Consider the following 22,005-nt stretch of genomic DNA (forward strand, 5'->3'; position numbering starts at 1 on the left):
CTGCCGATCATGGTAGATGGACGGCAATTCGTTTTCGGCCCTCGGGCGAGTAAGTCGACTAGCTCAATCTACCCGACAAGGTGGGGTATCACCCCGCAATCTGGATACACGTTACGCAAGAAGAGGATCAGGTCTGTTGACATAGCAGTCTGATGTGGAGATGTTTGTGATTGGAAGTTTGGTGGGAGGATTTAAGTTGCGGCTGTATCGCGATAATGCATGTCTGCTTTACGCGCATGCACATGCGTTAGCGATCTAATCCCAGAATACACCTAAGATTGCACCACAAACCCTTTATCGACTATCATTGTTGAAGCAGTAGCTATGGCATCATCAGACTACAGCACGAGATGGACAGCGCAGCGCGGAAACCGTCCAGTGAGGATAGCAAACTGCTCAGGCTACAAAGGTGATACCAGCCCTACCTATCCTAAACCAGTCTGACGAATGTAAGGGGATCCCGGATATCACATGCTCTACCAAGCAGAGCTAGGAGACACAGATTTCATTACAGGTGACTATCTTGCCGAAGTCAACATCGCGGAAAACGCCCAGGCACATGCAGCGGGAAAGCATCCTGGATGGGAGAAAACAGCTTGGGATGGTATCGAGCAGACGATTGATTTGTTGAACGAGAAGAGAATCAAAGTCGTTGTCAATGGTGGTGCGCACAATCCGAAAGGATTGGCGGAGAAGGTGCATGAACTCGTGAGTCTCGTCTCATCTATGTAGTCGCTACACGGTCTAGTTAACTGACAGACGAGCAGGTCTTAGGCAAAGGATATGATCTGAAGGTCGCGTACGTGTCTGGTGACAACCTAATGGAAGAAATGAAGGATATCAGAGAGAAAGGTTTACCGCCGCATCTAGATTCGGATAACAGCGAGGTAACGGTCGCGGACCACACGCTTGACGTCCTGAAAAGCGACAAACCAATTGTCAGTGCGAACGTCTACCTCGGCGCTCGCGAAATCGTCAAAGGTCTCGAAGAAGGCGCAGACATTATTATTGCTGGTCGTGTTGCAGACGCCAGCCCTGTCATCGGCGCTGCTTGGTACTGGTACTCATGGCGTGAAACCGACTTCGATGCGCTTGCAGGAGCACTGATTGCAGGCCATCTCATCGAATGCAGTGGTTATGTAACAGGCTCGAATTTTGCGGGCTTCTACGAGTATCCGCTGGATGACCTGTACGACATCACTTTCGGGATCGCAGAAGTCGAAAAGGACGGAACATGTGTGATCACGAAGCACGAAGCTAGGAAAGGTTTTGTTACAGAAGACACTGTCAAATGTCAGTTTCTATACGAGCTTCAGGGCAACGTGTACCTGAATAGCGATGTCAAGGCTATCTTGGATGAGGTTCAAGTCAAAGCTGAAGGCAAGAACAGGTACGCTCGAATATCTTTCACTTACATGTCATGCTGGCAGAAGCGATCTCGCTAATATTCAGAAAGAGTTCGTTTGTGGGGCGTCAAAGGCAAACCACCCCCACCCACTACGAAGCTCGCAATCTTCTATCAAGCAGGTTACCAGTCTGAGATTGTCGTCAATGCAACTGGTTACGCCACGTCTGAGAAATTCGATCTCTGGGAACGCATGATCAAGTTTGGCCTGAAGCAGAAGGGCATACTGGACAGATTCGACTTCTTGGAATTCCAGCGCATAGGCATGCCAGAGTCTGACCCGAAGAGCCAGCTCAGAAGTACATCGTATTGTCGGATCTTCGCGGAGAGCGGCGATCCGAACGTGAACCTGGGCCTGGCAAGCCTACTGGCAGACTTTGCGATGCAGCACTACTCAGGCTTTCATAGTACGATGGATCATCGCACGGCGATACCGAAACCGTACTTGAGCTTCTATCCAGCGATTTGGTCGCAGAGCAAGCTGAAGACGGCGATTAATCTTCTCGACCCTGGCGAGACAAGGACGCTGATGACCACGCCGCCACCGAAGTCAGAAGAGATTAGGAGGCGCGAAAGCTATGAAACTGCGAGTCCCGTGGATCTTCGTTCTTTTGGCTCAATGACGCGTGCGCGGCTGGGGGACATCGTGCTCGCTCGCTCCGGCGACAAAGGTGGCAACGCGAACATTGGCTTCTTTATACCCACGAGCCTACCTTCCTCCTACCCACAGTCATCACCCCTGTATGCCGAAAGCTGGGACTGGCTCCGCAGCTTTCTCACCATGCCCAAACTCAAGGAAATGTTCGGAGAGAGCTGGAACGACAGCTTTTTCATGGAAAGGGTGGAGTTCGAAGGTATCATGGCGGTGCATTTCGTGGTTTATGGGGTATTGGGCAGAGGCGTCAGCGGGAGTAGCAGGTTGGATGCTTTCGCTAAAGGGATGGGCGATTGGTTGAGAGATGTGGAAGTCGAGGTTCCGGTGAGGTTCATAGAAGGAAGGGCCCGCGGCAAAGCGGTGGCTGGAAGGTATGCGGGGGATGCGTGACCGAACGGTCTGGTTGCCAGACTTCCATCGCGTTTTCAACGCGCGTTTGTTGGAGCGCGACGCGGGCATCCGTGATTGTGGCCGGGGTTTAGAGGACCCTGCCAAGCCAACAACGATGACGTAGACGGTTAGGTGACAATCAACTCGGGCTTTGTTGCGCGTGCACAGCCACAACCGGCCACCTTCGCTACATCATCATTCAAGTGCGCCCGCTTTCCTAGTATGTGACTCAACAATACTACTCACCCCTGATCAGCATTTTCTCGACTACCTTCTACTTATACAACAAATTAGGATAGGGCATTTTTCGGCACTGCTCTAGGTTTCCAGCCCCACCATGTTCAAGAAGTTCAAGGACAAGATAAAGGGCGATGACAGCTCTTCAAGGCCGTCATATGGGACAGACCAACACAATCAGCATTCAAACAACCCTTACTACAACTCACCTCAAGACCAGCAGCATAACATAGCGCCGACGGAGAAGTATCAAGCACCGCCTGGCCCGCCGCCGAACCAGGCTTCATCCTCATCTGGGTACTCCGCTCCGCCAGGTCCTCCACCGAGCCACGGGTCGTCTTCTTATACTGCTCCTCCAGGGCCTCCACCTAAACAAGAGTTTTCAGGTTACGCGCCCCCGGCAGGACCACCTCCTTCGTATCCACAGCAACCCCCTCCTAGCTGGGATCCTCCGCCATACCACGACTGGACAGTCGTACCTGACACTTCACTTCTACCCCCACCGCCTTCGATGGGTTACGATAGTTCTCCAACTGCTAATGCATCTACTGAAGATGGCGATCGTGCCTTGGCTTGGACCAACATGAATCCTTTGTGGCCACCGCAGAACCTGCAGCCTAGCACTCATGCTGCGATTCAGAACGGTCAGCTTGCTCTACTGAAGGCGCCGTCGTATCTGGGCGATTTACTCCCTCAACCTCAAGCAGGCCACTGGCGTTGTCGCACCCACGCGAACTGCAGGGATTCGAGTATCCTCACAAATCTGCCCATGTACAGCGTGTTTTGGGACTCACCGCTTAACACACAACGCTCCAAGACTGTCTACTTTGAACTCAAAGTCCTTGGAATCGGTCGCGGTGGCTTCTCCTTCTCGGAAGCAGACGCCGGTATCGCGATAGGCTTCGTTGCGCCGCCTTATCCTACGTTCCGTCTCCCAGGTTGGGAGCGTGCCAGTCTTGGAGTGCATGGAGATGATGGAAGAAAGTACGTCAATGATGCATGGGGCGGTATCGACTTCACCTCGGCTTTCAAACCCGGCGATACTGTGGGTATTGGTATCACCTTCTCGGTTCCGCGCAACCCGCCATCATATGAGCAGTCTCAACAGGGAAGGATGCTAGATATCGACGTGTTCTTTACGCGTAATGGAGTGAAGGAAGGTGGCTGGGATGGCAACGAGGAGCTCGACGTGCGAAGCGAGGGGGGCAATACTGGTCTGAGGGGCGAGTGCGACCTATTTCCGGCGATTGGCGTGTTTGGCGGTGTGGATTTTGATGTCTTCTTTCATCCATCGCAGTGGCTATACCGCCCAGACTGAGATAATTTGGGTACTTGGTCAAGGCTCTCAAGTAAAGGCAGTATGCCACTTGCGGTGAGATAGAGGTCATGCGACCTCATTTGTATGCCGTACAACTAATGTCAGTATACTTCTTTGACCTCACAGCTTGCTTGTTGATCTCTCTATTCCATTCTAAATTTCGAGCGAGGGTATCTTCTCCAATTAAACTTCATTACTGATATCAGTCTGATAATCTCGAATCTCCGACAGCTCGCCATGTCCTCAATCACACCATACTCATCTCAGGACTTTGGCTATCCGTTGATGCTCGAAGATTACATCCCGGTCCCTCCTCTACCCACTACTGTCGCAGATCAGTGCGCTTCCTGTCGTGCTCCTGGCGCGAAGAAGATATGTGGCCAATGCAAGAGCATGCTCTATTGCTCGCCAGCCTGTCAAGAACGCGACTGGGTCTCCAGCCACAAGCTCGCCTGCAAGCCCTACGCCAAAGCCATCAAACAACCCATTGGCAACAACATGCGACGCGTTTTGCACTTCCCCGTTGACTCAGCCAAACCTGTCTTCTCCGTTCTGGCGTTCAATGAGGAAGGTACGGTAAGCGGCCTTAGTTATCATTTCCCCGGTGTGCCGTCCCAGGAGATCAAGAAACTATCATTCCACAACCGCTACTTTCCGTACTTCATCCAGATCAATTACGACATGAATGCGAAGGGAGAGCGTGCACTTGTAGAGAACAAGAGCCTTGGACTGCCGTTTCGCGGTCCAGTCGTCGTCTTGGCATATGACCTGGACGTTGCGCTCAGTGGTCCAGCGTTGAACGCTGATGCCTCGATCATGCGGCCGTTGATGGAGTACGTTGAGCTGTTGCGCGAGTACGATGGACCGAAGTTTGTGGAGGTAAGTTGTTGAGGGGGCACGTTAGGGTGAAGTCGCTAATTGTGCTTTGTAGCAGCCGCAGCAGAGGTATACGGAGGCAAAGTTGGGCATTATTATGGGATCGGCATCTTCGTCTGGTGGAGAAAGGGCATGAATTAGTGTGGATGGAGACGAACAAGTCAGGACTTAAGTACGGGAGAAAAAGAGATTTACTGGAAAAGTAACTGCGGACCTTTCATCGGGTTGTCCTCTTGTTCTTTGGCACATCGAAACTTCCAGGTTATCAAGTATGGAAAACGTAGCTACAATTCGAAGCTATACCATGCCGCCACGCCAACCTAGGAAAACACTAAACACCCTGCAGTCTAGGTTAGCGTTGTGTTATCTACTTTGCACGCTTTTGACTTGATGTAGTCTGCAGACCTGCTCAAGTTTTCCTTTGAATGAGGTGCCGCAATGCCCATTACTATAGTGCTCATTGCTCATAGATGCTTCAAGATAAGCTCTACCTCTGCATCTGCCGCCTCCAAGATGTGCTTCGGTTCATGGTCTGGTCTCCAAGCTAAGCTATAGGCCCTCTTCGCTTCAAGTGTGCATCTGTGTCTGGTGTCAACATCTGGTCCATCCTTGTGATCATACAAGCAGACTTACTTTCCACCCAGCTGAACTGCAACAAGCTCTTTAGGGCAACCCAAGGCCTGCGCCATCTTATCCAGCGCAAAATCATCCGCTTTCTTAACTTCTGGGCTGTCGATAATACCACGCTCCGCAAGCGCTTTCGCCATTGCGGCGTATATGTCGTACCAGGCCACACTTCCGGAGGAAGCAAGATAGTACCCATTCTCGCCACGATCTGGATTCTCGTCGCGTAGAATAGTCTTCAGCAATTCAACGTACAGTTTCGAGTTATCGTCGATATGACACACGGGCCAAGTCTGAGTACATCGTTAGTATGCGAGTGGTTGGCTTGATGACTATTAAACAAAACCCACCCAGCCTTCCGGGTTGACATCGTACACGGCGCCGGCCCCGCTCGCGGCTTTGACTACAGCTGTGGTTTGGATCGAGATTTTGTTACCAAAACCTTTGCCTTCGCCGTATACGATACATGGAATGAAGATGTAGCTGCGGACTCCATGTTTCTCCGCCGTTTCAATGATGACATTGTTCGTGTTCGTCGCCTGAGGTTATTTGAGTAAGAGAGATTGAACCTTGAGCCGCGTGCACGTAGTTGCCTCATACCTGTGTTAAGAGTTGATGAGGAGCCTTGGAGCTCTTTTGTAGTTTGTACAGATCAGCATCTGTATCGGGAAGTGGTCGATCGATAGGCATCCCCGCATGTTCGCTGAAGATCTTCGCGCCACTGGTGTGCAAAAAGTGGACTTCGCGTCCAGTTTGCTTCTTGACTTCTGCAAGGGCTTTTATCATGGGGACCTGCATATCGGAGTTCATAGCGTCAACAAGGAAGAATATGACGGATATCTGCGCATCGACGATGCTCTTGATAACACTCTCTTCATCTTGTAAATCGAGAGTGAGAGGGCGCGCGCCATACTTCTTCACCGCTTCCGCTTGCTCTTGAGATCTGACAAGAGCATATATGTCTTCGTGCTCTGGAAGTACGGCGTTGTGCAGTGCCGCAAGCAGCGAGCCACCGAGATACCCAGAGGCTCCCGTGATAAGGACAGACATTGTGGAAAGTGAGGCTCAGTATGAATGTGTAACCAATAGAGTTTTGTTCTTACATGAAAATGTGTTTCGTATCTCAGGCCTATATCAAGTGGTGCTAGAGATCAATTTTGACATGCTTTGTAATGTCTGGTTGGGCGATTGAGCCAGTAACCACTCAACGGCTATCTCGACGAAATGACGTAACGCTTACAAACCGCCAGTGGAGCAGAACTAACCCTGGAGACACCAAACGTCGACAGTTGTAATATTCGAAAAGAGGAGGAATTCTTGTTGGCCGACAGCAGTAGGCTCTCATCAATCTTACAGTTTGATTCGTAACACGGTAGCAGAGCAATGCAGTACACAGGCATCCCTGCGTATACAAACAGGAATTGGCATCTCTGTTGCATCCGGTGAAGAGTGCGGCGAGGTGAGTCAGACACGCTCGGTTCGGACAGACATGATACGAGCGAGTGGGTTGCAGTACTGGAATAGTATCGGGCGTGAATGCGATGGGCAGCGACGGGCAACTAGCTGCATTCGGCGAGGCTGCAAACACGGCGGATACAGCGCCCCCTGTTCTTCATGTCGAAAAGACGGTGATCGGTCGATGAAGAAAAAGGATCACCCGCTTGTGGCGTCGCAATGCCTGTAGAGGAGAAGGTTTGCCCCGCCAAACAGCGGCTGTCTTGCTGCTGCGCGAGGTCGGAATTTCGTTTGCTCCCATACAGAGTGTCTCGGGAGATGTAGATGTACAGGGTTGGTACGAGGGTATGCAGATGGGTTCAAAGGGCATGTGGCCCGGGGCGAGGCGATGGGAATCTCGGCAGATCGGCATGTGCGAGGGGAGGTATGAGATGCATCTTCGATTGTGCCCCGTGCCCACATGCAATCGACGCCAGTACTGGCCGAAGAAGCACCGCCGCAGCCAAAACCGAAGCATCGCATGGGAATAAGATAACCGGGTCCTGACCGCGTCTTGTGTGCGCAAACGTCGATTCCTTTTGAGGATGCTGCAGCCACTTTGTGTCTCTCTCGCGACTGCCACCTCTGCGCCGGCAGCTACATGCAGATGCTCACTCCTCCCCCCGACGAAGAAGGCTTCGGCGCTCCTCCCATGAACCCCGACGATGAATGCGCATACGATTGGACCGCGGCGCTACCTCAGACCGACCATATCGCCTTCTTCCGCACCACGGACTGGTCGCGCAGCCGCCTGGGGCCACTGAGCACGTGGAGCCCGACGCTGCGCATGTTCGCAAGTTATGTACTGGCCGATTCGCGCGGAGCCTGCCTCTGGTGGGGAGAGGACATCTCCAACCTCACTGCTATATACAACGAGGCGTATGCTCCCTTGGCCGGGGGCGCTCACCCCAACCTCATGGGCTCCCTCTTCCAGGATGGCTTTCCCGATCTCTGGCCGTCCATCAGCCAGTACTTCATACAGGCCAAGCGGACAGGCACTGGAGTCAATTACAGCTCTGCCATGCCCACGGTTGTCGAGCGCAGAGGCTACCAAGAGGAGGCCTTCTTCTCTGGCGGCTTTGTTCCAGTCGGCATGCCAGGCGCTATCGAGGGCTTCATGAATACAACGTGAGTTACGTGTAGTAACCAAGCTAGAAAACGCGTTTCCCAGTGACCTATTTCCAATACACAGCTGACCCAACTAGCTACGAGGTAACAAGCCAGAAGCTCGCAGACCGCCGTACCACCTGCCTGAATACTCTCGCCTCCGTGCCCTCACAATGTGTCGACGCAGTCTGCTCTCACATTCTCACCACGCTCGAAACCAACGCCAACGATGTGCCCATGTCCATGCTCTACCGAATGGACACAACCCCAGGCTCGAACGAGTTGATACTCCATGGCCAATTTGGTTTCCCCGAGGGGCACCACCTTCTCATCCAGACAGCCACTATCGACAGTGAGCAAGGACTAATACCAGATCTGCGACGAGCTGGCATAGACACTATGGTCATCGAGCATGATGCACGATTTCTTGCTACCTCGTGGAGAGGTTGGAGCGCGCCTTCCAAGAAGATTGTCGTAATGCCCATCATGAGTGGAACACGCCTTTTCGGCTACCTCGTCTTCGGCACTAATCCATTTCGCCCCCACGACGATATATGCACGCAATTTATCCGGGACCTAGGCCGCATGGTGTCAAGTATCATATCTTCTGCCGTTGACAATGAATCCACCAAGAAGCGTCAAGAGCAGCTCGAGACTGATCTGGCTTTCAGTGATCTCAAGCTACGCCATCTGATCGATCACGCGTCTGTTGGCATGTGCCATGTATCTCTTGATGGTGATATGCTATGGGCCAACGATCACTATTATGAGCTAGCTGGGAAATCTCCTTCGGAACATGCCATCGGTCTTGCCTTCCTTGACGCATATCACGAGGATGATCGGGTAAAAGCTGATGATGTTTGGGAGCGTTTGATTAGAGGCGCCGACCACGTCACAGCCGACTTGCGCATGAAGCGCATGTACACGCCTCCTACTGGGGATCCCGAACCCGCCCAGATCCAGGTTCTGGCCTTCCCGTACCGCGACGAGCATGGAAGCGTGAGAAGCGTAATGGCATGTACGACTGACATTAGCAGGCTGTGCTGGGCGCAGACCTTCCAGGCTCGATTAGCCGCCGAAGCAAGAGAAGCAAAAAGACAGCAGGAAGCCTTTATTGACGTGGTTTCACACGAGATGCGGAACCCATTGAGCGCCATTGTACATTGCGCAGATGCGATTGCCAACGCGGTCGTCGAGTGCCAGACGCAGCTCGCCGATATACCTGTACCGTGTCTCGATACTCTCAATGACAACATACAAAGCGCAAACGTCATCATGCAATGTGCAAACCATCAGAAGCGTATTATCGACGATGTACTTACTTTGAGTAAGCTCGACTCCATGCTCTTGTCCATCACGCCCGTCGCAGTCAAACCCGCAAAGCTCGTGGAATCCATCGTCAACATCTTCCAAGCTGAGATGAAGACGCATAACATCTCTTACAGTGTCACACCTGACACGTCGTTCTTGAGTCTAGGCATTGACCACCTTCATCTGGATCCGTCCCGCGTGACACAAGTCTTCATCAATCTACTGACGAATGCCATCAAGTTCGTCAAACCATCGAAAGAGCCAGCCCTCTCCATCCGCTACGGCGCCAGCACCTCAGATCCCCGCGAACTCTTTCCTGAAGACATGTTCTGGGCTACTGAGGGCAAGCAAGACGGCGATGTTACAAGCAATCCAGATTGGGGCACCGGTGAAGAAATCTATCTTGCGTTCACCGTCAAGGACTCGGGAATTGGCTTGCAAGAGAAGGAAATTCACAAGATATTCGAGCGCTTCCGCCAAGCGAACGTGAAGACGCATGTCAAATACGGCGGCAGTGGGCTGGGTCTATTCATCTCAAAGGAGCTTACTGAGAAGCAAGGCGGTGAAATAGGCGTGTCATCCGTTCAGGGCCAAGGTTCGACTTTTGGATTCTACGTCAAGACGCGAAGAGTAGAATGGAAGCCCAGGACCCTCAAAGAGATGTTTCAGCAAACCGGCAATGAGGATGCGGCAATGCGGCAACTCCACGTACTGTTGGTGGAAGACAACATCATCAACCAGCAAGTGCTCGGCAAACAACTTAAGAAAGCGGGATGCCACGTATCCGTCGCAAACCATGGCCTGGAGGCGCTTGAGATACTGGAGAGAGAAACGTTTGACATCGTGTTGATGGATCTGGAGATGCCGGTCCTTGATGGGCTTGGCGCGATGCGAGAGATACGGAAAAGGGAGGAAGATCAGGGAGTGCTGTCTTCTGAACGGTTGCCTGTGATTGCTGTCACGGCGAACGTTCGGAAAGAGCAGATCGATACCGCTATTGCTGCTGGAGCAGTAAGTATATGATAACCGTCGAAAGCGTTTCTAGGCTAACAGGCTGTGCAGGATCGCATCATGCAGAAGCCGTTCAAAGCCGCCGACTTGGTGTTGATGATGAAATCCTTGATGCCACAACTGGCACCTTTATCCATCGACCCGCCGACACCGGGTCTCGGCCTCCGATCTAACGCATTGGTGCCTTGAAACGAATTTCTTTGGCACTTTGCTTAATTCATTCGACATCTCAATCGTCGAGTCTAAAAGTCTCCACATTGTCTCGTGTCCCACCTCGAAGCGGTCCCTGGAGTACCTGATCTGAAGCCGCGGGAAGGACGAGAATCATGTGTTCTTGTCATGTAGTCCACAGCTGTGCACCAACTTCTGTGCATGTCACATTGCTATCGGGATAGGCACTCGACGCCTGGTAGCACATATGCAGATTGTTGGAGTTCTGACAAGAAATCAGCCACAAAAGTATTTTGCGAGATATCACCAGCCAGTCTAAGTCTAGCCGCATGGGGTATCACGAGATAGTGCTTGACGCCAGACGACTGCGTCTCATCGGTAACCGATCGGTGCGGTGCGCAAGGACAGGCGAAGGAAGATCGGTTTTTGGAGAGCGGCGGGGTTGGCGCACGATGCACAGAAATAGTGGACGTCTGGGATATAGTCTTGTGAGCTCTTTATTCTCTCGAGGAAAATGAATGTCTTGCAACATGCTTTCATCTTGATGTCGACGTTCTCATCGCAGAGTCATCACATACACAACCACCCGACGTACCACTCGAAGTAGTTGCAATCGGATCATCACAGGACGAGCGCGAACACAAAATCTCGACGTGGAGGTCGGGCTTGGGGGTGATTCTCCAGAAAGTCTTGCTTCTAGCTGTCGTATGCCATCTAGAATTGATACTAACAGGCATAGACTAACCCCGTCATAGACTCATGACGCCAACTTCGCCAATAACCGTCGTGTAAGAATTAGATAAAAAACCTTGGCTACCACGTTTGTTTCTGGCCGAGCCGTGAGAACGGCCCTTTTCACATGCTGTCTTTGGAACATAGATATGCCAAGACACGAGATCGACCGACGATCCAAAGTTGAGATGTGCGGGACGGGACCTGCAGTAAATAGCGGAGAATAACAAGGCCGAGATTGATGTTTTGATGCGCCGGCCCGGCTTTTTGTTTATGGTAATGCCTGGTGCTGCTGAGGATTAATTGTAATTGTGAGTATGCCGATCGCTGAGTGGCTGACGCACTTTGGTAACCATCACCAGGAGAATACTCTCGCTAGGCTATCGCTAAAGGAGGAGGACAAAGCTCAGGAGGAACCAACAAGGGTGCAGAGTTCATGCTGCTGTATGAATCCCCCCACGGATCTTTGGCAACAACCTAAATCCTCAACGCGGCGATTTGACGAAGACGCTGCTGCAGGATCCGGAGGTTGAGACGTATATTGTGGCGATAGAGGCTATAGAACCGGTGGATAGGAGCTATCCGGAAAGATTTCGGTAGTGTTTGTATACATTGCATGGTGTTGTTGTTTGAGGATGGCGTAGCGGCTGGCCTTAGTTGGATTCCTAAAGAACCGGTGTCCCGTATGCGTCAGGCTACGCCATCCCTCCCAGCATGAAGCCCGTAGCAGGTGCCACACGTGGCTGTTATTTGCGAGAAGCACAGGCACGCGTCTGAGCACATTCACCGCTCGCTCCGCTCCGGCAACTACGTATGGGTCGGGAGATGCCGCATGTCCGAGTGCTTCATGCGTCTGTCTGTGCGATGAGGGGAAGATGCTAGAGTGGCTTGGCGCAAGGAAGCGTACAACTCTGCTTTGTACACTGAAGCTCTTTCTCTTGGTGCATGAAAGCGATAAGGTGGTGGTCGTGTGTCGGCGGGCGCGTCGCTTTGTTGGAGAGGAAGGCGTTGGCCCGAGCGCCACAGATCGTCCGGAACGGAGTGTGGGGACTCATCCCATGTTCAAAGACTTTGCGACCCGCGGGTAACCCACGCAATGCATGATAGCCAGTTCGGAGGGTGCCAATTGCGCGCTCGTTATCCGCGCTTCAGTCGGCTCGAGAAGCTTGTCGCGGTAGCTGCATTACATCTGCAAACCTGAAACACCGTCTTTTGCTGTACTGCACACCGGGTTAGCCTAAGCCCCGGACTCTCAGCCTTCAAAACCACACTTACGCACTCCTGAGCAGCAAACAAGCTCACGCTGACGTCCGTCAATTCTTGTCTTTCATCGCTCAAAGACTATGCCGTGCGCCTGTGCAGGGGCAGAAAGGTTGTTATCTGCAGAGAGGCCATAAATGGCGAACAGCAAGTGAGTAATCAATAGCTTTTCGAAGCGGGTGGGGAAGCTGCCGCCAACGTCCAGAGCTGGCCGCCTGCACGAGCTCACCGGACCTCAACTAACGGACTCCAGATTCGAATACGTGCGCGGGTTCGAGCAGCCCGACAATCTGATTCCCAACACCTGGATCGTAGTACGGATAGACGGACGTGGCTTTTCCAAGTACGCTCACCAATTCTCTCTCCCTCACTTGCGCCGTGGCAAACTTTCTTGGTCCGGGATATGCAGGTACCCGTCACCATGTTGCATGAACGGAATTGCTGCCCCAGGCCAACATCTCGGCTATTGTACACCAACAAGGGCCATTGTTAACAACGCGCGAACAGGTTCACGTCCAAATATGAGTTCCTCAAGCCAAACGACAAGAATGGCCTTGATGTCATGAATGCTGCAGCCGTAGCGGTCATGAAGGAACTGCCCGACCTTGTCCTTGCATTTGGCAACAGCGACGAATACAGGTATGTTGCATTCTTTTATTCGAGCACGTTGTGTTTGAGATTGATTATGCCTCCATCGAGCTGCCCAATGTTCCCAGCGCGGTATACACAGGGGTGGGGCAGCATGTTTCGGGGCGGCTTAGCTGACGTGGGTCGCAGTTTCGTCTTTCACAAGGACTGCGCCTTATTCGAACGACGAGCCAGGTACGGGAATCCTCCTATTGGTGCAACTTTATCACCTCCGGTGGTCATTCGTCTAGAACTGATCCCCGTTTAGCAAACTGACTACGACGATTGTCTCGACTTTCACTGCTTACTATGTGTATTCTTGGTCAACATACTTTCCGGATAAGCCACTCACAGCACCCCTACCGACATTCGATGGGCGTGCGGTTTTATACCCAAGCGATATCAACCTTCGACACTATATGAGCTGGCGGCAAGCCGATTGTAAGTATTTTGATGCATCACCTTCTTCCTGCCGTTTCTTGTTAGACAGGATCTTTTGCTTGCTCTTGGTGTCGGTCGTAGAGTGGCTCTGACCATCGTGCAGGTCATATCAACAATCTCTACAACACCACTTTCTGGACCCTTGTTCAGCAGGGTGGCATGGGAGCGCGAGAAGCAGAGCAAAGACTCAAAGGCACAGTGTCATCCGACAAGAACGAGATCTTGTTCAAGGAGTTCGGAATCAACTACAACAACGAACCAGAGTGCTTCAAGAAAGGCACGGTGCTGTACAGAGATGTAAGAGATGCTTCAGCACCATCAGCATTCACGTCCACGTATCTAACCGTGGCAGTTTTTCCCTACACCACCGACCGAGGCATTGTCGTCACCCGTGCTGTCGGACTTCCCAACGCCACCAATCGCTCAGCCAACGCCAAAGCGAGCGTCCAATCACCGGGCATCACAGTCTATTGAGAGGTCTATCCCCTATCTGCCGGACAAAAAAGAGATGATGGAGAATCCAGGCCTATGCAGACGTCCAACCTTTCTCTCCACAACATCGACGCCATCACCGCCGCCATCGCCACCTACGATTTCGAGATCAGCATTCCCCAACCCACTCAGGTCCAATCCGATTGGCTCTGATGGTGAGGGTAACATGCCAGGTTCGTCCATGCCGCTCTCCCCGCCAACGACTGCCACCTGGAACAACAATGGCTCCGTGAACGGCAAGCAACATCTACCATCGTTGACGCCTTTGCCGCTGTCCCCACCAATATTGAAGCCAAGCAGCAAGCCTCCGATGTCATTGAGCCAACCGAATCCGACAACACGTACCAACTTCTCCCCAGTGACACCGCAGGGCGATTTTCCCGCAGATTTTCCTATAGCAGGCTACCGCCACCATGCCACTGCAGCGGCCAGCCATGGATTCTCCCACTCCGCTTCTGCTTCTTTGACACATTCATACCCACCTCAAGTGAAGCCTTCGCGTGTCAAACAACGATCGCCGAGCCAGCCTTCTCTGCCTTCATATTTTGCATCATCTAGCACACCTGCAGTGAAGCCCCCGTCTATACCACTGCGAATATCCAGCATTCCTGCCAACAGCAAGCCGCGGAAACTGTCTTTACCGGTCCATCGATCAACGTCAACACTCAAAGCCACGAGAGATACTTTGGATGAGAAGGAGAGTATCGTTAGCCCCCGAGATGCGACATCGACGCCGCCCCGCAAAGTCAGCCCTCCGATCCAAAAGAACAAGGCTCTGCCCAGTCCGCCAATGAGCGCAGAAGAGGAGATGCGCACGCGAGAGAAGGTCAAGGGTAACAGCCCACGGCAAGACTGGAGCAAGTACGCCATCAGCGGCAGCGAGTCGCCTCAGCGAAGGCCGAGCGACTCAGACAACAGAGCGGGTCAAGGCTGGGGTACGCAAGACCACATCTCTCACCCAGGTATTGCAGAACTCCACGCCTTTTCCACACCCACACAGTCTGCGCCCACATCAGCAACCTTACCATACCCTCATTCAGGCCCCGATCTCCACACCCTAATCTCCTCAACATCCACCGCAGGACCAAGTTCCCAAGCCTTTCCCACCAGTCGCCCGTCCACCAGCAGTCGCAACAAAGACACCAGCACATCCAAACCCTCCAAGTCCAACTCTTCAAAGGCCAGGCCGGACAAAGGCAAACAACCACAATCGGAAACGAATGGTAAGGCTGCAGCTACTGCGTCTCAACAGGCGAATGAAGGATGGCCCGTACCCATGAGCCGTACGCAGAGGGATAAAGATAAGAAGAAGCGGAGTAAGGCGACAGTGCTGATGGAGCACGTGGACATCATCAAGGATGATTTCTGGGAGAAGAGGCCCTGGATTCTGAGTGGGAAGACGGGTTGAGTTAGCTGGGCGAGGTGATTTATTGACAAACTTCTGCTTTTGGTAGGTCTTTGTCCTGTCGATGAGTTTGGTGGATTTTCTTTCCCTTCTCGATTGATGATGACGATTTTTACGATGGGGTTGTTTGTGTGTTTTGGTGGGACGAAGCAGTGTATAATAGCGGGGATGAGATGAGGGTGAAATGTAAGATGTGGATGCTGTTCATGTTGTTTATTTGAGTGATCGAATAATGCTCGTCTGTGACAACATCGCGATATTGGTATAATACAGTATTCCGCACGTACGATATGCGCCTATAAGTTCCAACTCTACAACGTTGCGCTTTCCGGTTAATTCTCTGCTCCGGTGCTCTCGTTGTGGCCCTTGTTTTGCATTCAGACCAGGTTCCATGGGGTGGTCGTCAGCGGCCCCTACAGACTTGGGTATCATTCCTGACGATAACGCCCGACTCGTTGAAGATGGATCGGCGGTATATAGCCCCTCAAGCCAGGATCCTTTTACTTCTGCTCTCCGGATAGCTCCCACGTGCGCTTCACGGATCAGTCGACCCTGAAAAGGCTGCGAGCATCCTGCGCCGACCCTGAGAGTGATGTGATCGTCTTCTGTTCTCTCCATCTACACCATTGTATCTTCGTGGTTATTGCGCCTTCTTACTCTTCTTCTCCTTTTTATCTGACTTCAATTTCTTCTCCTCCACGACTTCGACCGGCTTGGGAGCGCGCGTTTCTGTCTTCTTCTGGATGCGACGGAGGACGTATTGCTCGAGTGTCTGGCCCTTTGCTTTCGCGCGCGTCTCGTACTCGGCTTTTTCTTCGGTTTTCAGCTTCGCAAGCTTCTTCGTTACGGCCTTCAGGTCTTTGCCCGTGACTGCCGCCGGACTTTGTTCATTCTTCGATTCGACCGCGTCGCTCTTCGCCTTTTTGCTAACCGAGGCATCTCCCTCGTCTCGCTTGCGCTTCTTCTTCTTGTCGGACTTCTCCTTGGTAGGCGCGGGCGTTTCCGTGTCGGATGCGGATGTGGGAGGCGTGCTTGCGCCGGAAGCGGGATTCGATGCGTCTGTGGTGGTCGCTGAGGATTCTCCAATCGTCCCCCCGATCATCTCGCCCTTTACGAAGAAGCCATAGAGACCTCCGCGATAGATGCCTTGGGTGCGGATCTGGTCGAGTGTGCTCTGAGCGGGAAATTAGCTGTTTGATCGCGCGCAGTGGTGCATGACTGCATACGTCCTTGCCTGTACCGATGCTCTGCAGACTCTGGTCAAATGCGCGCAACCACCACTGGTCGTCTGTCGTATGCGCCTGCTTCTTCTTGCCGAGTCCTAGCTGGTCGTTCTTATGCGCGATGAGGAGCGGCTTCTTGATGCCGCGGCCGGTCTTATCGAGCGAGTGACCTGAGCCCTGCCAGCCTTGCTTGCGCAAATAAGCCTCGGCGTTCATGGCGGCGAAGGTGAAGGACTGATCCCCAACTTCGCGTCTGGAAATTTTGGTGGGGAAGTCTTGGCTAGCGCGACCGTCCAGAGCGGACCCCCGGCCATTCCCTCCCTGCCTACCTTCCTCCACACTTCAAATAGCCCCAATCTTGAGTGGGCTGGTGTTGGGGCCGTTCATCCTTGTGTTTCTGTCGGAATGGCATTGAATTTTGCGTGATAAGGAGATTGTAGGGGAATTGAGACAACACACACGACTGCTGCATCTGAGATAGGCGGCATCGACGTTACAACGTAAAGTATCAAGGAGACCTGAGTTGAGTTCAATCAGCTCTTTCCCATGATGCCGCTCGCTCTTCACTGTTGACCCCATTGGGTTGTAGGCCCCCACGCCCCTTCCTAACTTTCACCCTCGCTATCTGCGTGAGCAATTCTTTCACTCTCGCTCTCTTCCTTTGCCTGCAATGCACCCTCACTTCGACTGATCTTGCTTCACCTTCGGCTCGATTACCTGCTACCTCTAAGTGCATCAACTTACAGCATCCTATCTAACCCGTCATGGCTACATTGAAGTCTGCCCAATTCATCTGGCTGCTGGCTTCAACAGTGAGTGCCGCTGTGCTTCACAGCAGATCCACGCCCTACTATACAGGCATCCAATTCGCTGCGGATAGACAGTTGTCAATTTCCGTCTTCAGTGATCTCCACTTCGGTGAGCGTAAGTCATCGCATCTCTCTGCGTCGTATGAACCTGAAACTAGTATATATTAACGACTTGTAGCTGAGTCTCAGCGCGGCCGTCAATTCGCAGACTTCAAAACAATCGGTGTGATGAACTCAGTCCTCGACAACGAGCAGCCCGACTTCGTCGTCCTCAACGGCGATCTCCTCTCCTGTGAGTGGGTAGCCCCTCAGGACGCAAATCCGTTGATCGATCAGATCGTGGCTCCACTCGTCGCCCGCAACCTGCCTTTCGGCGCAACATTCGGCAATCATGATGCTTCCAAGACTTGCAGCACTAGTGCCATGTCCGAACACATGTGGTCAGACGTCAAGGGCAATAATGGCAAGAAACTCTCTTTCACGACGCAGTCCGTGTCTGGCGATATCAATCAAGTTGGCTGGAGCAACTATTTCGTCCCGGTGTACAGCTCTACGGATGCTTCTGATCTGAAGATGCTGTTGTGGTTCTTTGACAGCAAAGGAGGCATGAAGTATCAACCCACTGGTGATGATGTCGGTGTTCCGAACTGGGTCGACGAGAAGGTATGAGACCCTTGTTACTGTTTTCATCACGTACTGATTCTTGCAGGTTGTCGAATGGTTCCGCAATACCAATAACGCCCTTCGCCAGCAATATGGCCGCGCGGTTCCCAGCATGGCTTTCGTGCACATTCCGATACACGCCGCAGATTCTTTTCAACATAACGGGCGTTCCAAAACAGCCAACCCGGGCATCAACGAGGAGAGTGTAGGAAACCAGGGCGATATTTGCGATCATACTGGGAACAACTGCAAGTACAGTGGAGCCGACATTCCCTTCATGAAGGCGCTCGTAGAGACGGAAAACCTCATGGCCGTTTTCTCGGGTCACGACCATGGTGTAGACTGGTGCATGAAATGGGCCAAAGACCTCCCTGGCAACTCTCCTAGCAACGGCAACGGGCTGAACATCTGCTTCAATCGTCACTCAGGCTATGGTGGCTACACTGATTGGACACGGGGCGCGCGTCAGATCGTCGTCAAGGAGGATATGCTAGATGCGAAGGTGGTCGACACGTGGATCCGTATGGAGAACGGTAAGATTTCGGGACAGGTGTCGCTCAACTCTACTTTCGGTACCGATCAATATCCGGTGGTGGACAGGTCGAAGACCTCATAGCCTGAGCCAAAGCGACCGAGTCTGCATCCATGAGATGTTGGGCGCACATGTCTTCTGTCTATCTCGCGTTATGTGCTATATTGCACACTGTGCAACTTTTGAAAAAGTATGTTATTCATCATCTTAGTTGATAGCCCAATTCAACATGACTTAAATTGAACCCCAGCAAATTCACGTCATGCTTGATGTGGGCCGAGTGTCTGCGCTCGTCAGGGACGGCGAAGGGGTATCGGCCCCACTTACGCGCTCCACGGGAACCGGCCCATGACATCATCGGCATTCTCACAAAACACCAAACACTACAGCTAGGTCTCCCGGGCGCATCCGCACAGTCTCGCCAGCGGAGCAAGCGTTTCAGGCGGGGCCTCCTAGCGCCTGCTAAGCATGGCGAAGCATTCTCGGCCGTTGTTCTTCGCGATCGCTGTATCGCTTTCATCACCCTAAGGCGTGGTCCTACCGCGTCCGTTTTGTTACGCGCTTTTTCTTCTAAGATACCCTCGATCACCCTTCACACCACCGCTTGCCATCGACCATGTCTTTCCTTGAGCGTCAAAAGACGCGCATCACGGGTGACGAAGATGACGCCCGTCGACACAGCATCCTCAATCCATCGTCCTCGGGCAAGATACCCAACGCGAAGAAACCACGCACGAGACCGCCGGCATCGATACGCGATCATCTCCCTTACCCGAACTCGACCCTCTCTCCCACTTCAGGACCATACTCTATAGGCAGCATGGAGATAGAAGTTCCCGTCGAACACCCTCGTCCGATCTCCAACATCAAGCGCAAGGGCCGGCAACTTCTGCAGTTGGAGACTGTTTTGTTTACACTATATTACCCAGCCTCGTTCGGGAGTGGTAACGGGAACGCCCCAGGAGGAGAGAAGAAATGGAGTCGCGAGACATGGCTTCCAAGGCCGCGCATGGAGACGGCGAAGGGTTATGCGCGGTTTGCTGGCATACCGAGCCCTATAAGCATCGGCGTCTTTGGCGCGACCACCATGCTCACCAAATTGCGCGGTTTTAGGAACGCCCCTCCTGCGACCCATTGGCCTCCGGAAGGCAACATGAAGAAAGACGGGTATGAGATCAAGAACCAGCAGGGTAGTCCGCCCGAGGGCATGAACGATGAGCCCATGTTCCCACTGTTGATGTTTAGTCATGGTCTTGGTGGCTCTAGAACCGCATACAGCAGCCTGTGCTCTGAATTCGCGAGCTACGGCTTCGTCGTGTGCGCGGTGGAGCACAGGGACGGGAGTGGACCGCGGACTTTCATTAATCACAAGAAGCGAGGGAAGCGGAGAAAGGATGCCCAAGGAGGAGGCAAAGCGAACCATACGAATTGCGACGGAGACGCAGAAGACGACAAAGACTTTGCCAAGTTCCAGCATCTGGATCACACTGACGAAGAAATTGCGCAAGGTTATCACTATGTCGTGCGTAATGTGAGGTTGTGGAATACAGAATATATTAGGCTAACTATGGCAGGACTACATCTTCCCCAAAGATAACCCGATGGACACCGCACCGAACAATGAGCACGGCGTCGACGGCGAACTGCGCAGCGCACAGATAGAGCTGCGCCTTTGCGAGCTCGAGGAAGCATACCGTGTACTCAAGATGATATCTGACGGCGATGGAGAGGAAATCGCACGACAGAATCTCCGAGGCGAAGGCTACGTTGGAGGCTCTTCCAGAGGTCTGGGCGGAATCGATTGGGCACAATGGAAACATCGTTTTCACGTAGATAAAATGACAGTGGCTGGTCATAGTTTCGGAGCAGCAACAGTGGTAGAAGTGCTCAGGCACACCGAAAGATTTACTAATGTGCAAGCGGGGATAATCTACGATATCTGGGGGTGACTATATCTTTCTCCCCATCGTTACATTGGAACTAACACATTTGTAGCGCGCCTGTAAAGCCACCTGTGGAAGACCCGAAGCACCGAATACACCTCCCCCTGCTGGGAATCGCCAGTGAAGCGTTCATGTATTGGCAGAAAAACTGGGATGCGTCCATGTCCCTGATGAAGGAGGCCAGCGAGCATGGTGCCCCTGCGTATCTTCTTACGGTCCGAGGCTCCGTTCACATCAACCAAAGCGACTTCTCGATCTTGTATAAGCATGTCTCATCGTTGTTCATGAAGGCCACCGTCCATCCGCAAAGAGCTATTGATCTCAACGTCAGCACTAGCCTCGAGTTCCTCCGCTTGGTCACGCCCGACTCGGGAGGCGGAAAGTCCATCATTAATCGATGTATGACAGATGAGAAGATTCTGGACACGCCTCTTATGGAAGACATGCCCAACGACCACCGACCGAACGACCAGTGGATAGCTGCCCGACTACGAGTTGACAATGAGTTCAGGAAACGGTTAGCTGCTGGTCTGCAGAGAAAGTTTAAGCGCAACTTTCAAGGCGGTATGGGCACTGGATACACGACTTCTGATGAGATGTGGTGTTTCCATAAACCTTCAGAGGAGGATCTGCAAACATGGATCAAGGCAGAAGACAGAGGAGAAAAGCGCATAGATGAGGATCGTGCTATTTTATCGGCGGAGGAATCTCGGACTAGTCATCATGCGGCTGCCGATGCGCCTAGATCTGCAAGCCCCTCCCGGAGAGAGGCAGAGAGAAGCGAAAGACCGGTACGGGAACATGAGGCGGAGGTAAAGGATGCAAACAGTCAGCAAACAGGGCATGGGGTTCGAGATAGATATGATGATGCGGAGAAGAACACTAGTGGGGAGTCTGGGGGTGGGCACGCAGCGGCCGCTGCAGAGCAGGGCGAAGATGAACAATCGAACAACTGGTTGGGCGTCGTGCCGAAGCTTAGACACGGTCCAGGGCAAGCATCAGCATAGATATACAACGTTAGATTATGTGATCATACACAAGCTCTAAATATCCTTGACCGGGCTAGTGCATTGGTACCTGAGACGCATGGAAGTCGTGATTGTGACATCGTCAACTTGTAAGTTGGACAGTCTCGTTCACTCGTTCATTAAAACATTGACGTCATGATCTGTATATTCTAGGATCTACGTTGTTCCCGGTGCCGCGTCGCCCGTATGCCGTATTGACTTGGCTGAAGCTACCCAAGGAAGCGCCTGCCCAGGTATCGCGCCCTGAAGCG

At 52.6% G+C, this 22,005-nt stretch overlaps 10 protein-coding genes across 10 annotated transcripts; 8 read left to right on the plus strand and 2 right to left on the minus strand.

The window, feature by feature from the left end:
* Nucleotides 1-471: 471 nt before the first annotated feature.
* J4E85_008644 (uncharacterized protein) lies at nt 472-2,450 on the plus strand (the record flags this gene model as incomplete). The annotated part of the gene is made up of 3 exons (XM_051472868.1): nt 472-708; nt 768-1,390; nt 1,457-2,450. The coding sequence occupies 3 exons, from the start codon at nt 472-474 to the stop codon at nt 2,448-2,450; spliced, it is 1,854 nt and encodes a 617-aa protein (XP_051323088.1).
* A 748-nt stretch (nt 2,451-3,198) lies between these two features.
* J4E85_008645 (uncharacterized protein) lies at nt 3,199-4,005 on the plus strand (the record flags this gene model as incomplete). The annotated part of the gene is made up of 1 exon (XM_051472869.1): nt 3,199-4,005. One exon carries the CDS (start codon nt 3,199-3,201, stop codon nt 4,003-4,005), a length of 807 nt encoding a protein of 268 aa, XP_051323089.1.
* A 237-nt stretch (nt 4,006-4,242) lies between these two features.
* J4E85_008646 (uncharacterized protein) lies at nt 4,243-5,017 on the plus strand (the record flags this gene model as incomplete). Its single annotated transcript, XM_051472870.1, has 2 exons — nt 4,243-4,884; nt 4,937-5,017. The coding sequence occupies 2 exons, from the start codon at nt 4,243-4,245 to the stop codon at nt 5,015-5,017; spliced, it is 723 nt and encodes a 240-aa protein (XP_051323090.1).
* A 493-nt stretch (nt 5,018-5,510) lies between these two features.
* J4E85_008647 (uncharacterized protein) lies at nt 5,511-6,555 on the minus strand (the record flags this gene model as incomplete). The annotated part of the gene is made up of 3 exons (XM_051472871.1): nt 5,511-5,798; nt 5,856-6,044; nt 6,106-6,555. The coding sequence occupies 3 exons, from the start codon at nt 6,553-6,555 to the stop codon at nt 5,511-5,513; spliced, it is 927 nt and encodes a 308-aa protein (XP_051323091.1).
* Nucleotides 6,556-7,600: 1,045 nt separating this feature from the next.
* On the plus strand, nt 7,601-10,617 carry J4E85_008648 (uncharacterized protein; the record flags this gene model as incomplete). The annotated part of the gene is made up of 3 exons (XM_051472872.1): nt 7,601-8,127; nt 8,205-10,428; nt 10,480-10,617. The coding sequence occupies 3 exons, from the start codon at nt 7,601-7,603 to the stop codon at nt 10,615-10,617; spliced, it is 2,889 nt and encodes a 962-aa protein (XP_051323092.1).
* Nucleotides 10,618-12,728: 2,111 nt separating this feature from the next.
* Nucleotides 12,729-14,133, plus strand: RGT1 (Glucose-responsive transcription factor; the record flags this gene model as incomplete). Its single annotated transcript, XM_051472873.1, has 6 exons — nt 12,729-12,742; nt 12,845-12,934; nt 13,099-13,230; nt 13,369-13,413; nt 13,487-13,659; nt 13,763-14,133. 6 exons carry the CDS (start codon nt 12,729-12,731, stop codon nt 14,131-14,133), a joined length of 825 nt encoding a protein of 274 aa, XP_051323093.1.
* Nucleotides 14,134-14,941: 808 nt separating this feature from the next.
* J4E85_008650 (uncharacterized protein) lies at nt 14,942-15,559 on the plus strand (the record flags this gene model as incomplete). The annotated part of the gene is made up of 1 exon (XM_051472874.1): nt 14,942-15,559. One exon carries the CDS (start codon nt 14,942-14,944, stop codon nt 15,557-15,559), a length of 618 nt encoding a protein of 205 aa, XP_051323094.1.
* Nucleotides 15,560-16,196: 637 nt separating this feature from the next.
* J4E85_008651 (uncharacterized protein) lies at nt 16,197-16,995 on the minus strand (the record flags this gene model as incomplete). Its single annotated transcript, XM_051472875.1, has 2 exons — nt 16,197-16,730; nt 16,783-16,995. 2 exons carry the CDS (start codon nt 16,993-16,995, stop codon nt 16,197-16,199), a joined length of 747 nt encoding a protein of 248 aa, XP_051323095.1.
* A 548-nt stretch (nt 16,996-17,543) lies between these two features.
* On the plus strand, nt 17,544-18,867 carry J4E85_008652 (uncharacterized protein; the record flags this gene model as incomplete). Its single annotated transcript, XM_051472876.1, has 3 exons — nt 17,544-17,703; nt 17,767-18,251; nt 18,298-18,867. The coding sequence occupies 3 exons, from the start codon at nt 17,544-17,546 to the stop codon at nt 18,865-18,867; spliced, it is 1,215 nt and encodes a 404-aa protein (XP_051323096.1).
* A 532-nt stretch (nt 18,868-19,399) lies between these two features.
* On the plus strand, nt 19,400-21,733 carry J4E85_008653 (uncharacterized protein; the record flags this gene model as incomplete). Its single annotated transcript, XM_051472877.1, has 3 exons — nt 19,400-20,305; nt 20,358-20,728; nt 20,779-21,733. The coding sequence occupies 3 exons, from the start codon at nt 19,400-19,402 to the stop codon at nt 21,731-21,733; spliced, it is 2,232 nt and encodes a 743-aa protein (XP_051323097.1).
* Nucleotides 21,734-22,005: the final 272 nt, after the last annotated feature.

Source organism: Alternaria conjuncta (assembly GCF_024043145.1).
Source record: "Alternaria conjuncta strain BMP 0040 chromosome Unknown scaffold_14, whole genome shotgun sequence".
In the NCBI taxonomy this organism is placed as follows: domain Eukaryota; kingdom Fungi; phylum Ascomycota; class Dothideomycetes; order Pleosporales; family Pleosporaceae; genus Alternaria; species Alternaria conjuncta.